The 15677-nt window shown below is 41.7% G+C and overlaps 1 protein-coding gene across 1 annotated transcript in view; it reads left to right on the forward strand.

Annotated features, from left to right (window-relative positions):
• Nucleotides 1-15677, forward strand: part of PLCXD3 (phosphatidylinositol specific phospholipase C X domain containing 3) — a 79784-nt gene that overhangs the window by 46305 nt on the left and 17802 nt on the right. Inside the window, exon 2 of the mRNA XM_059836551.1 lies at nt 107-815. Coding sequence (XP_059692534.1) covers nt 107-815 — 709 coding nt within the window. The remainder of the gene's footprint in view (nt 1-106; nt 816-15677) is intronic.

Here is a 15677-nt window from a genome sequence, read left to right on the forward strand (position 1 = left end):
GGTGGTTGGTGGGTGTTGGTACAGGTCAGAAAATTATTTTCATTGAGAAAAAACCCACTAAAGACTTTTAATATATTTTTTATAATTTTTCTCTCTTGTGTTTTAGGGTCTCATGACTCTTTTAGCTTCTACATTGATGAAGCCTCTCCGGTTGGGCCTGAACAGCCGGAGACAGTCCAGAATTTTGTGTCAGTTTTTGGGACTGTGGCTAAAAAGCTGATGAGGAAGTGGCTGGCTACACAGACCATGAACTTCACCAGCCAGCTGGGGGCAGGTATACGGTACTTTGATCTCAGAATTTCCACCAAGCCCAGAGACCCAGACAATGAACTCTACTTCGCTCATGGTTTATTCAGTGCCAAAGTCAAGGAAGGCCTGGAGGAGATCAATGCGTTTCTCACTGAGCACCCAAAAGAAGTGGTCTTCTTGGACTTCAATCATTTCTACGGGATGCAGAAATGCCATCACGAAAAGCTTGTCCAGATGCTCAAAGACACTTACGGAAACAAAATGTGTCCTGCTATATTTGCCCATGAAGTCAGCCTCCAGTACCTGTGGGAAAAGGAGCACCAAGTGCTGGTGTTCTACCACAGTCCAGTGGCCGTCGAGGTAGCCTTCCTGTGGCCAGGCCAGATGATGCCAGCTCCCTGGGCAAACACAACGGATACGGAAAAGTTGATTCAGTTCCTGCAGGCATCAATCACTGAAAGGAGAAAGAAAGGCTCCTTTTTCATATCTCAAGTAGTGCTGACACCAAAGGCTAGTACGGTGGTCAAAGGGGTTGCAAGTGGTCTCAGAGAAACGATCACAGAAAGGTGAGTTTGTGGCTGGTAAGGTCTGCTGACTGTGCTGAATGTGTATTGGTAGTGCTGTTTTTCCAATTCCTTTTAAAGGCACTCTAGCAGATGCATTTCTTCCATGCTACTGTGGGCTAGTCAGAATTTGGAATAATCCTAAAATATTTAAAGAGAAACACATTGAAGGACAAGCTTTTGCATCTTGAAAGAAAATCTGCCACTGAAGCATAATGAGATATTAGGGGATTGGCTTAACCTTCTCTTTTTTCTGAATGCAGGTTTTACTAATTTTCCAAATGTGGTTTCTTTCCATAAGCACTGAACATCATGTCTAGAATTTCCTTACCGGAAAATCTTGTCTGTATGATCTAGACAAATCTATCTGTATGATCTAGATAATTTTTTATTTGTGCATCAGGCTTAGATATTGGATAAAATATAAATTTTTCCTTTGCTCATCAGGCAAAGCCTGATGCTGCAGGATTTGTAATTACACACCTCAAAGATGCATGGTTTCTCTGTCTCTATACCATCACATTTTGTATCAAAGACAGCACGACACCATTAGAGAGAATTTGACTCCTTAAAGACTTTCTTCATTTACCACACAGGAAAGAGATGGCAGACCATTGTATAGCTTCTGTATATGGAGCAGCTTGTTGATAGGCCATTAGTTGTTATATTACAAAAAAATATAAGTGCAAGACATGCATTATTTATACCATTCTGACTTTGATAAATCACAGCCAGTTTTGAGCTTAAAGGCATATATTTGTGACTATGTTCTTGACAACTTGGTAGGAAAACTGAAATTTAATGCCAAGACAAAAGAGCTATTTTATTTTTTTCCTTAAAAATAAAGAAGGGTTGCAGAGTGTAAAAAAAAATTACAATGAGGGTCAGTGGCCTGCTAATGTTTTGCTCTTTGCACGGATGTGCCTCTGACAGGAAGGTCTGTTGGGAGCATATCCCGTTCTATGAAATGGAAGATGCAGTGTCTGCAAAGAAAACATGCCTCATATTTGAGAAGGGTTGAGCTGGTTTTACAGCAGCTTTCCAAAGCAGCTCTTGACTAGAAAAAATAGGTAAAAACTTTACCTGACATGGTAAAACACTGACATAGAAGGTTTTATGAGCAGTGGAACGTGATTTGGAAGCGCTTGTGTGACTGCACTTGCAGCTGTTGGTATATCCTTCATCTGTGTTTTAGGGGCTCCATTGGACTGGGGAGTCTCCCGCTCTCCTGAGTATGAAGAGCACTTCTCTGTACTAAAACACTGCTTTGTTGATGGATTTTACTGATAAGCACCTTGTTGTTAGGGAACTTTTTCCTCTGGTAAGCATCTTCCTGAGTGTTCTTTAGAACATGAGGTAGGACGATCAGGAAACTAACAAGTTGTTCTTAAAGCTTGTTGTACCAATAAAATAGCCATCAGACCCCATTTTCTTCATCTTTGGCTTATAATGTGCTTTTTAGAAGCTGCTTATAAAGCAAAGACTTGAAATAAATGCTGAAAACGTTTGACTGAGTTTTGAATGTCGTTGGACTCTTAATATGCCTTTCCCAAATCTTGAAATTATAACTACCTTCGAAATTAATAAGTAAGTAACTGGGCTGAAAAACCTGGAAATGTTGCTTTGCCAGATTTCAATGGAGACTTTTCACATGATTCCAAAGTGTGTAGTCATGTTTCTACATGGAAAGTTGTTTCCTTTTTTGCATAATTCTTTTAGCCATTATGAGAAAAATAGATCTTCAAAATAATCTCCAAGGTCAATATTTAGTCTTCCAAGTATGGCATCTCGTTTTTAATTTTTATTTTTAATACAAAAATATACTGTAGGAAGAAATGAGCTTGGAATTTATGATAATGTTGATAGAAACTGTGCCTGTATTTTGAGTTAAGTGCTTGAAAAGTAAACATCAAATATATTCAGAAATGCTCCTCATTTTATGGTGATTCTGTTAAAAATAAATAGGAAAGCAATTAAAAGATGAAGTACAATTTACACAGTAGTATTTGCACAGTTGTCTTCAATCTCCCTGCCTTGATATTTCAGTAGCTTAAAAATATATAATCTACACCAAAAGAAACAAAATGTACGTTCCAGCTGTGCTGTGTTTGCTATCTTGAACCATCACTCAGTAAAAATATTATTTTGTCCTTTTCAAAATAAATACTCAGATCAAATCCCATCTTTGTGTCCAGGTAGATAACATATGTGCTTTTGTTGCCAGTTACTGCATAGACTTATACATTATACTGTTTTCTCCTTTTTAAGAAATGCTGGTGAAGAGCCTTACATTAAGAATGCAGTTATCTTGCTTTTGGAAGCGTTTTTGTAATCATACTTGGATGGGGTTCTTCCCTGTCATTGAATTTTAGAAGTATTGAAGGCAAATTAATAAGGTTGAATTTTTCAAATAATTCTGGTGTAGGGGTTTGTTGTTTGGTTTGGTTTGCTTTGGTTTGGATTTTTTTTCCCTAATTAAGTATTACATTTAAGAAATTTTCCTTTTGCATTTTGAATAAAACATATTTCTTTTCTTTTGTTTCTCCACCTGCACAGGGGCGTTTTACATATTGACTTTTAGTTTTGAAAATAGGGCAAAGTTTAGACTCTCTCAGATGCAATGAAACATGCCAGGTTTTGATCTCTGAAGTTGTTTTTTAATAATGAAATTGTTTATGATTTGAAGAGCAGTGGCTGCCTTAGAAGGAGAGCATGGTTTCCCTCAGTCACAGCATCTGTAGGACTGGAAATCTGTGAGCAGACTCCATACAGCAATCCCATCGGGACTCCATTCTGCTGTTTTGCAGCTTTCTTTGGGAAAGAGCGCATGAAATATTCCTCTTAGCCAAGATGGTTGGTTTAATGGCTTTTCATCGTGATTGCCTGTGGTGGTGGAGGCCCACACGCACACTGCAGTAGAGCAGCCTTCCAAGGCAGCATATTTCAGAAGGGGAAGGGATGTTATTCCTTAGCCTGTTCCCTAGAGCACAGATATGCAAGCTGTGAGGCCCAAAATAACCTCAATTAAAAAAACCCACAAAAAAACCCAAAACATTTTCATGCTCCTAAGACTCAATTCAGTGAAGGTATGTCAGGAGCTTTCTACTGATAATGCTTGCTCAAGGTTTGCTGTCATAACAGGTAGTATTCTGTGGTACAGTAATTAGGATGAAGGAGAAACTAAAAGTTTTGAAGCTTTTTGTCCTGCACAAATACGTGAGGGCAAAGCTATTTCTTGTAAGGTCTTCCTAGGACCACAGTTCAGTGTAACAAAACTTGGTAACACAGATTTCACCTTCACTACTTGAACGAGGAGAATTGTTTGCATGTGTGCACATTATGTTTCTTGGATTTGATGAAAAACTTTGAGGACTATCAATGTGTTTCCAGGCTTAACATTCCTTCACACACGCAGTTTAGATGCCAAGAAATGCTCTTTGATTAGCAAACAATATATGCCAAATGAATTACATTTGCTGTGCTCATTGAATTAACTTCACAGTGAAGCAGCTGCCTTCAGTATATCTGAAAGGTGGTTCTGAGACACCCTTTTGATTAGTGTAGAGCTGTTCCTAATAATCTAGTTTGCTTTCTGATTTGCAGTGAAATTACTAAATTTATCTATGACACTTGAGACAAGCGTGATACTCTCTTTGTTGTCTCTGTCATTTATTAATGTACCAGAAAATAGATCTCCTTCAGAGGATGCAGAAACCCTGTGATACTTGTAAAGCTTTCATAAAATAGAAAGTAAACACATACCCTGCCAATTGTCACTTGATTTCCAAATTAATCTCTAAGGATAATGTTCCCTGTGGCTCACATATGACTAAATCCTTGCCTACCATGCTAAAGCTTCCTCCTTAGCAACCAAACCAAATTTAAAAAAAAAAAAATATCCTGCACATGAGAATAAACCTTTTGAAATGGAGGCAAAGCATCCAATTCACACTATTAACAGAAGGGATGGTAAGTAGGCCACAGAAACTGTCAGGAGAAAATCCATCTCTGGGTACAGTCATGAACTAAGCAGAGTCAGATTTAGCTAGAGTATGGATATTAGATGATTAGGGGGATATTGTATGGAGAATGATTCCTGAAGTTGCAAGAAGTAGGATTTTTCGAGTCAGTTACTGATGGTGCCACACCTCCCTCAGCTGAATTTTTGTGTTTCTGTGTGACAGGAAGAGTGGGAATTGATCATATTTTAATCCGCACTCCATATTGACTGATGCCATTCTTAAACTATTTTATATGAAAAAGAAAAACCACGGAAATGGCAACTGTGTTTTCCTAATTTTCTGCATTCTTCTGGATTGTAACCTTGATGTCTGTCTCCATTATAGATTTGCAGGAGAGCAGCAGGCTCCAGTGAGCTGGTTCCAATTTTAGGACTCGAGAAGCTGATGTGTCAGCTCTTTAGCTGCTGAGAGGTGAGGGGAGACTCAGTCCCTCACTAATGTGTGTGGTACAAGCACACCTGACCACACATGTTTGCTTTGGGATGCAGCTGTCTTTTCCTTTTCTTCTGTTGTTTTTTTTGATTGTTATTTCCTGACCACAGAAGGCACAAAATGGCTTTCTGGTATATTAGCAAGCTATTCAAAAGAGTTCTGGGCAATCCAGACAAATCCTTAGTATTTCTGTTCTTCCTCAAACTATGCTTAATTACTTTTCCCGTCTTTCTACACAACAGACAATCACTGTGCACACAGAACAGCACAGGGAGATTTCATTGGAAGAATCTATCCACCACGTCAGCTGGCCTGCACAATGAAACCCCCCAATGGGCTGTGTATTTGTAGCAGCATTTCATCACGGACCATCTGTCTGCATGAGAATTTTAGTATAGCCCTCCCACAGGAAGGGCTGTGTGGCTGTGTCTGATGGCTCTGGTCATGAACTTGGAACAGTATTGAATTGTCACAAAATACAGGAGCACAGGTTTTTAATGGCTTTGCTAAGGTATTTATCTACGTACCCAGTAGTAGCCTGTGGTGAAGAAAGAAGATTGGCATGGTGATCACCATGGTGACCTCTGTGATCAGTGGCTTCACTTTTGGGTGTTTGTTTGGGGCAGTCGTTCTGATGTTTTCTTGTGGCACGTATGGGTGTCTCATAGTTTCCCCCTCTGCTTGGTGTGCTTGTGAGTTTTATCATGTTGGCCATCAAAACACCTGCTTACAGTTACTGTGTGTGCTGTGTGACTGTTGTAAATATACTTTATGTTTTCCTGTCATTGCACTCTGGGCACGGTGTGACCCTGCACATACAGACAGCAGCAAGTGCTTTTCATCACAAAATGTTCATTCTCTCAGCTCCACTGCTGTAAGCTCTCTCTAACATCTACTTGTCTCAAAGATTTCACACTTCACTCTTTATGGCTGCTGTAGTGAAATTGCAAATGTCTCATTAAGTCGCTTGGGTTTTCTTTGATCTTTCTGTATTACTCAGATCACTAAGGAAACTCAAAAGCTAGTAAATGCTAACAAGTGCTGACCCCAGGGAAAATGCATTAATAATATACAGACCCAGGCCCAAATAATGTTGGGCCTGGGTCTGTGTAGCTGCCTCTACCTCATTGGAAAGGAAATGGATCCTTGATGGGTTGGTCCTTCTGCTCTTCATTTATAAGGTACAAAATGAGCCCAGAGATTTACACAAACAAGCTTTTCCACATATATTCAGAAGGTGGTGTTCATGTTGGTAATAATTTTCTGTAAACAAAGATGTTTCACGCAAACACAAGCAAATACAAACTCAGTAGATATGGCAACGTCCATGTCTCTGTGTTGTGTTAGCTCTTGCATGCTGCAAACCACTGCTGAAACCCTTGCTAGTCTACTTATAGGACTATACATGTAGATCTATATGCACATCCTTGTCACAGTTTAAGCAGAGGACTGGACAGTTCTGCACGAACTAACATGCTCATTATATGTTTGGATCAAACTTCCAAAAAAAACCCTTCCATTTTTAACCTTCTGATGCTGCTCCACTGTCCTAGAGGGGTAGGATGTGAATAGAAATGTCAAAACAAAATCCCGTCAGCTTGTAAAACCATGTTGAACATGCTGTATCATTTTTGATTGGTTTGAGAAATTATCAGCCTCTAAAACCTTAGAAGGCTTTCAAATGCAATCTGGAGAGAGTGCATCCACACTCTCCCTGGAGAAGTCACCTGCATATCCCCAGCTTCTGCAGTGGGTATCTCCACTTGGCTGGTAGGAAAGATTTAAGACAGGAAGAGGTGGTAAAGGAACCTTAGCGACAGAAACCCCTAAAATCCATTTTCAGGAGATACACCAAGCCTGCAATTAATTTAGTTAAATGCTGCCCTGTGCTTACAAACAGGTAGCCTTTGTGGGCTGAGTGAGCAGTTGGCCATGCAGGCTACAACCAGAGAATTGTTGGGTGAAGCATGCAGAGGAAGCAGTAGGGATTCTGGCACACAGCTGCCACAATTGTACAAAGAGATCACTGCATCGGGGGGCTGGAAATAGTGAAAGCAGGCAGGCCAAATGTCTTGTTGATGTATGATGCAGAATTTGCATAAGCCGTAAAAATGCTCATGCTTTTTTTCTGTTAAAGCAGAGGTGATAAGGTTTTTTCCCTAGGAATTTGGTAATGTCTGTGGGTTGCAATGAAATTTTTTCTTAAGGAGCCACTGTCACTGTGAAAGATGCTGGTTTCATGCGTAGAAATCCTCCAAATATCCAGCCTTCCTTTATTGATCTTTTCTTTACAACTTTCCTTTAGGGCAAATTTTTAATGACAATATTTTTCTCCGGGAATGATTTTTTTTTTTTTTTTGGAGGAGGGGAGGGCTAGGTCTAGTACACCAACTTTATGTAGTCAAAGTTTATAATAAGAATTTTACTGTAATTATAATGATATAATTGCATGTATTGTCCTGGGTTGTATAGTTGCCCTAGAGAGCACAGCCCGTTTTATTAAAATGTCTTTCAGTATTTATTTCAGACACTAAGAAAAATAATAAAAGACATATCTATAAGATGCTGAATGATCATACAATGGGATTTGACCTTTGGCAATATTTTAATACTGTAGCTGTTGATCTGAGGGTTTTTGTAGCTAAGCAACTGTCATCCAGAATGTATTATATCATAAAAGAGTATTAAGATATGAAGGAGACTAAGTAGTTAGAGTGAAATAGGAGCCATGGTGAGATGCAGGCACTTTCCTATTGAACATTCTTGTTTTCAGAGGTATAGCACAAAGGATGAACCTTACCATGATTTGTTCCATGGTGGAGTGTTGAAACCTGCACCTGCACTCTCAGTTCTGTGAGCAGGCACTGTTGTGTAGTAAATCAAGTATGAAATTTGATCTTGGGTAACAGACACATTAATTTTGCTGCAAGACAGCAAAGAGGGACTGCCATGGATCTTTATTCTCTTCTTCCTTGGATTTAGTATCAAAAAGCTTGGAAGAAGTCTCAAAGATCACTGAGTCCAACCTTTGAATACCATCATGCCAAATAAACTGTACCACAAAGTGCTGTGTCCAGTAGTTTCCTGGACACTTCCAGGGATGGTGAATCCAGCACCCCTTTAGGCAGACAGATCCAATCCCTATTGACCCTTTCAGTGAAGATGTTCTTCCTGAACCTCCTAATGTCCAACCTGAACCTCCTCTAGTGCACCTTGGGCCATTTCCCATGTCCTGTCTCTGGTTGCCTGGTAGAGCAGGTCAACCCCACCATGTTGCAACCTGTACAGATATGCAGAGAGAAAAAAGTTGACTGCTGAGCCTCTTTTTCTGCAAGCAAAACAACCCCAGTCACTCAGCCACTCCTCATTTGACTTACTCTCTAGACTCTCAGTTCTGATGCCTTTCTCTGGACTCAGTCCAGCACCTCCCTGTCTTTTTTGGAGTGAGGGGCCCAAAGCTGGACACAGCACTCGAGGTGTGCCCTCAGCAGTGCCCAGTACAGGGGGACAATCCCTGCCCTGGCCCTGCTGGCCACACCATGGCTGATCCAGGCCAGGATGCCATTGGCCTTCTTGGCCACCTGGGCACACCCTGGCTCATGTTCAGCTGCTGTCACCAGCACCCCCAGCTCCTTTCCAGCCACTCTGTCCCAGCCTGTGGCACTGCCTGGGGCTGTTGTGACCCAAGGGCAGGATCTGGCACTTGGCCTTGTTGAGCCTCACTCCATTGGCCTCAGCCCATCGATGCAGCCTGACCAGGTCCCTCTGCAGAGCCTTCCTGCCCTCCAGCAGATCAACACTCCAACCCAAATTATTTACATACTCTGATGTCTGAAACTGGCATCTTTGCTTTTCCAGTGAGACCTGTTCAAATTACAGCTCTGAGGCAAGGCTGTAATCCCAAATTATTCCTGTAGGAATGGTAGTGCACTGTGTTGCTTAAATAATGGGAAAGTGGTAATTTTGTCCAGAGTGTTCATTGCTGTTTCTCAAGGTTTGAATGGATATTGAAAAGAAGCTTGCCTCCTTGTGAGCAGGCTTTTTCATCAGAACTAAGTTCATTAAGATTTGTCTTGGATTTGCGCGTCTTACCAGAGAAAAGCAACTATAGGACCATCTCTCTGTTCCCTGCTTTTGGCTGAGGAATACGCTGAAACAGTGAGGACTTGGCTCCCCACGACTTTCCATATTCTCTCAGCTGACCTCCAGCTGTGTGGGTCTTGTGCCAACCACCCGTGTCAGGAGGAGGATCTGTCTCTGCTAAAGGAGCACTGTTGTCACATCCTTTCCTTAGCCCCTTTCTTCACCTCTCTCCTCCCACATGTTGTTTTTACCTAGATTTGCTTTCTTCCTCTAAACTATTGCAAGTAGTCACCCCAGCTGCTTAATTTCTGCTTCAGCTGCATGTGAGGTGCTGGTTAGGGTTTGGGTGATTAGGGTGAGAATAAAAACCTGAAGCCAGATTGTTACCAGCCTTTAAAGATGGTAAAGATTTAGGGAAGGATGTTTCGTAGGCAGGGATGCTGTTTCAGGCTGTTGTCAGGTGCCAGGAGGGTGGTCCTGAAGCTCATTGCTGGAATGTTATCAAGGTACTTGTGTGTTGTCCAAGACGGGTGCTGTTCTGTGAAGAGTAGGAGCACATGGCATGGGGAGTGTCTGTGCCCAGTTTGTTAAGTGTCCTTCTGCTAGAGGCAAAGGATAGGACTCAGCTGAGAGATGTGAGCAAGGTCCCTGCAGTGGCACTGCAAACAAGAGCAGTGCCGTGCCTCTTGCCCTGTTTTCACACCAGGCACAATGAGTTCTTCTGAGCCTGTTGCTAATTGCAGCTCAGAACATTTGGCTGATAATGATCTGTCTTGCCTAGTGGCATTTGCTGCTGGCTTCCTCTCTCCATCAGACAGCATTTCACTGCTGTTAATGTCTGGCTGTGCTGGAACAGGAGAAACATAAATCCAGATGAATGGTTTTCTCTTGGTGGAAAGCACCCTCATTTGAGCTCAGCAGTCTGAAGAACATTTGTGGAAGTATTAATCCATGTGATGAACACCTGGTTTGTTCGGTTTGTTTTTTTCTTCTTATCTATTTCTAATAAGAAATACAGATGGACTGTTTGAAAAATACATTTCAGCTCTGGAAGGATACTGCTTTTTCCTTTAGTAACTGGAAATATAAGTATCCAAAAGAGAGCTACAAAGATGCTGAAGAGTCTAGAGGAGATATTGTATGAAGAGTGGCTGAGTTCACTTGGCTTGTTCAGCCTGGAAGAGACCTCCTAGCAGATTGGAGATTCATTGCGAGGGGAAACAGAGAGGCAGGCACTGGTCTCTTCTGTCTATTCACTGTGACAGGACCATGGGTACGGCATGAAGCTGTGTCAGGGGAGGTTGAGGTTAGATACCAGGGCAACTTTGTTTACCTGGAGGGTGGTCAGGCACAGGAGCAGCTCCCCAGGGCAGCGGTCACAGCACCAAATGTGACGGAGTCCAAGAAGAGTTTGGACAATGCTCTCAGGCACATGGTGTGACTCTTGGGGTTGTCTTGTGCAGGCCAGGAGTTGGATTTCGATGATCCTTGTGGGTTCCTTCCAAGTCAAAAGATTCTATGATTCTATGAAATAATGCATTGGATGGACTGATATCCAGGGTCAGTTACTGTAATTTTCTTTTCAGTAACTTTCTTGATTCCTCTCCTGTACCAGCTGCCCAGAGAGGGTGTATCTCTGGAGATACAGATTCACATCTGCTTGTTGAAGTGGTGTGTGTGTTTCTCCAGGCCACGCTTTGTGAACTCATGTTGTCTCTTAAATAATGTCTCTGTTGACGCACATTATGCCAGTGCACTGGGTGGCACTGACAGAGGTTGTGCTGTCCAGCAGAGCTACCCCTCTGTCTGTGCTGAGGCAGAGGTGTGCAAGGTCTGTCTGCTGGCCTTTGATGCAAGACAAGTGCTTAGCCAAGGCTGACCACCATTAGCCTCTGGTGTGAGAAGTTTACTGGAGTAAGAGGACTGCAGCATCTCTGTGGTGAATGTGCAGCTTGGTCTGCATTCCAAGAGACGAGCATGAGCCGCTGCAGGGACTCTCAGGCACCATATATGGCTGAGGTGGCAGGTCTGCTTTTCCTTGTGCTGATGAAGCAGCATGGCTCAATGCTATGATGATGGAGAAGGGAATGACTTCTCTGGCAGCCTTTCTTCCCAGATATCTCGAGTGAATTGGCATTAAAGCAGGGAGGAAAACCACTATAAGAGGGAGATCAGATATGTGTTCTTTTCAGGAACTTGGTAGTATGTAAGTGTATGGGACCTGATGAGATGCATCCTAAAGTCCTGAGGGAATTGGCTGTTAGAGCACCAAGCTGCCGTCCATGGTGTTTGAAAATTCATGGCTGTCAGGTGAAGTCCCAGGTAAGTGGAAAAAGGGGAATGTTGTACTCATTTTTAAGAAGGGTAGAAGGGAGGAACTCTGGGAACTCTGACCTGTCAGCCTCCCATCTGTGCCAGGGAAGATGATAAAATACTTCCTCATGGAAGTTATGTTAAGTCACTGGGAGGACAGGGAGGTGATTCAAGACAGCCATCACAGCTTCACTGAGGGCAAGTATTGCCTGGCCAACCTGCTAGGCTTCTATGATGGAATGACCACAACAGTGGGCAGGAGATGTCATCTGTGTGGACAGATATCTGTGTAAAACCTTTGACGTGGTCCCCCACAACACCTTTCTCTCAAAATCAGAGATGGATTTGATGAGTAGACTTTGGTGAATGAGGAATGGCTTGGACAGATATCCAGAGTATAGCTGTTAACAGCTCAGAGTCCTTCTGATGGACATCAGTGACAAGTTGTGTCTCTCAGATGACTTTTAAACATCCATTTTAACCCAAACAGTTCAGTTATTCCATGACCTCTTTGCTGAAGTGTTTCTCAACCAAGTACCTCTCTTCTCTTCTCTCCTTGGGGATTTTACTTTATTGCTGATGCATCCTCTGTAGTCCCTTGGTAAATTTTTACAAGATATATAATGTATTTTTTAGTCTGCCTTTCCCTGTGGTTGGTAACCATGGTTCATTGCTGTGGAGTTCTTGTTAAATAAAATATGAGATCAATTCAAAAGTTATCAGTATTACTGGAAACATGAGACTTCTCACAATGTCTGCCTATTTTTAGTGCTGATCAGAACAGTAAGAGTGCTCCAAGCCACCAAATAATTTTTTGTTTTTAAAGGTAATTTGAGATCACATCAGTGGCATATTGTTTAATATTTAATTTCCTTTGTAAAGAGTTTGGTCTACAGTTTTTAGTTTTCTAGATGTGACATCAAGTGCATGTTTCTGTGTTTTTTTTCAACCCAGAGATTACAAAGCCATTTTTTCTTTTTCCCATCAATGCTGCTTTTTATTGACAACTGCCGGTATTTTGAAGTCTATTCTTTTTTTTTTTTTTCCAAGAATGTTTCTTTCTGTGTTTTCCCCAGGGAAAAGACTATTTTAGCAAAATACTTGCTGTCAAAACATTTCGATTTTCACTCCTATTAATTCAGTCTTGTCTTTAGATTTATGTTACACTCTTAATTGCAATATTTAATGTTGTTTCTATATTCACAGCTTTTCATTTTTTTATTCAGAAATAGGTCTTGAACTTTGTTTTGTGGAATGGCCAAAATTTTTGTTTTGCTTTCTAATGTGAAACAAAACCGCATTTTGAAATGCTGGAGCTGCACAGAACAGCAGTTCTTGGTTTCAGAATCTTGGTTGCACATCTATTTAGTACCACAGTGGATGTCTAGCACTGAAGCATCCAGCCTTCGCCTGCCCCTTTGTATCACAGTTGATCAAGTGACAGTCTTTATGTCCCATTCTCAATATCCATTTTAACTTTACTCATGACATTTAGAACCTACAGTTTTATCTGCTATCTATAAGGTGAATACCACCAGCCAAGCAAAGCAGCAGTATTATGTTAATATTAATTATTATGTTAATATTAATTAACATGGTGTGCACAATCATAAGCACTGTAGAAGGATGGAGTTCTTCAGGGAGACTCTAAGTAATCCTGTGGGACACTTCAGGATCCATTCCTTTTTGCAGGAGACATGAATCAGAATCTGTCCTTAATTTTTCTCTGAGAAAATTCAACTGCTTTATTTTGGATAGAAGTTCAATGACCAAACTGACTTCTCTAAAATTTAAGATTATTTGAAATCAAGGCACACAGCATTTTGGCAGATGTAGTCTAGAGGTAGTGATTCAGGACTATGGAATGTGGAGGAGTCTGACTTAGCTTTTTGACTGATCTGAATTTTGCAGTCTGTCATGTTATGATGCCGGTGATGGTAGCATATCGACTTTTCAAGACTGTTGGCTAAAAGGTTGAGTTAAAAGAAAAAAATAGTCTTATTGTTTGATTACAAAATATGCCAGTAATGAATGTTAGAAAGCGTTGCTTAGAGGTCAGCAGAACTATCTAACAGAATGAAAGAAGCAGATATTGTTTCCTCTAGAGCCTCCCCAAAGCCTTCTCTAGGCAGAATAGCCCCAGCTCTCTCCTACTGATCGAGGTGCTTTAATTCTCTGATCATCTTTGTGGCCTTCTCTGGATCCACTCCAACAGGTACATGTCTTTCCTGTGCTGAGGACCTGAGAGCTGGACACAGTGCTCCAGGTGAGGTCTCATGAGGGCAGAGGGGCATACTTACCTCCCTTGACCTGTTTGTCACACCTGAGATGGCCCGGTGCAGCTGGTAAATAATGCATGATGCAGTTGGTAAAGTGTTAAGGAGTGTATTATCAACTGAAATGGAGTTTGGAAATCAGAAATTAAGTTGGACTTGTTAGAAGTACCAGACTGTAGAAATGGTAGCTTTCCTCAAAGACCCTGGTTTTCTTTAATTTTGCCAGTAAGGACCTTACCTTGAACTCTGCTGTAAATAGGGAGTTTGCTGCTGACACAAAGTAAGAGTCTGTCATTGTAACTGAGGAAAGCTGAGGGTTAACAAGACCTGGATGCCTGCAGAAGAACTGAGATGAAATTCAGTGGTATAAAATGTATGGTCATGATGATGGCATCATGCTTTTGTAAGGCAGGATCTCATCAGCTGGGATTGCCAGGCAAGGTAGCTGCTGTAGTGTCACCCATCATTGGCTAAATCTTAGCCCTTGGTGGAAACCATGTAGAAAAAAGGGTGGTACCCTCATATTATGCACCTAGACATTTACAGCATGCACAGAAAGATGCTGACACTACCATCTAAGGTATGATAGGATATCTTTTCAGATGTTCAATGCAATTTTGGTCATCCATGTTCTGAGTAGATAATACTGGCACAGCTGAAGAGAGGGACTACTAACTAGGATAAACAGGGAGTGAATTGATGAAGACGTCAAGAAAACGCATCTTGTTTATCCTGGCACAGTGAATCCTGAGAGGTTCTGTGATTACCTACTCACTGTAAATATCATGGGAATAAATACCAGTGAGGGAAAACAGTTTAGGCTAAGGGCCAGCATTCTTAGAAGAGCAACACTGACTAAATAAATTTAAGCTGGAAGTGAGAGAAGGGCTCCCTGCAGTGAAGTTTTCCAGCTGGAAAAGTGGGAGTGAGAAAACTGACTGCTTTTAAGATGAGCTTCATCAACTTTTGAAAAAGGAACAAAGATCACTAGTTGGCAAGTTCCTCCCGGACACCATTCTACAAAAGAATGTCATGGCTGCTCAGCTGCCTTACCAAAGTGTCTCACCATGGCACTTGCTTTGTCACTGGAGATGAGAGGACAGGACCTCACTCTGCTCTGCTCCCCACTGGTCTGCTTGTGGGAACCCTGGGAGAACTCTGGTCTTGAGAGGTGGGATGGGAACTCTCACGTCGGGGTGGGGAAACAGGTGCTCTTGCAGTATTCATTCATCACCCCACTGATTATTGAGGAGTCAGGGAAGTCAGCGTTAGGGGCAGAGTTCCCACCTCAGCAGAAAGATAACCTGGTGAGCCTGTCTCCACCAGCTGTAACCAGGACAAACATTTCTCACTGTAAAAGAGCAGTGACTATTTTGTAATATCTCCTGGGTACTATATTTTAGATAATTATAATTGGCATAGTAAAGGGTTTATCATATGAATGCTTTGGGCTTGTTAATTCTTGGTTGTGAGGAAAGTTGAGCAGAAGGAATGAGGAATAGCTCTGGGAAGGCTGCTCCTGGTAAATGATTCACAGCAATGCCCAGGATGCTATTTAGGAGGATAGTGCCTCTGGGATCCAGCTGATTAACAAAGATGGTTTAGCTGTGGGAGTCCAGAGCTAGAAGCCAGAAGATGTATAAATTATAATAAGCAGCTTGATCCTTCTCTGTGGTGAGGTGAAGCAGTTTTTGTGGAGGAGTTAATAGGAGAGTGCCTGTGGTCCAGGCACCAAGCTG

The sequence above is a fragment of the Haemorhous mexicanus genome, chromosome Z (genome assembly GCF_027477595.1).
Source record: "Haemorhous mexicanus isolate bHaeMex1 chromosome Z, bHaeMex1.pri, whole genome shotgun sequence".
Classification (NCBI taxonomy): Eukaryota; Metazoa; Chordata; class Aves; order Passeriformes; family Fringillidae; genus Haemorhous; species Haemorhous mexicanus.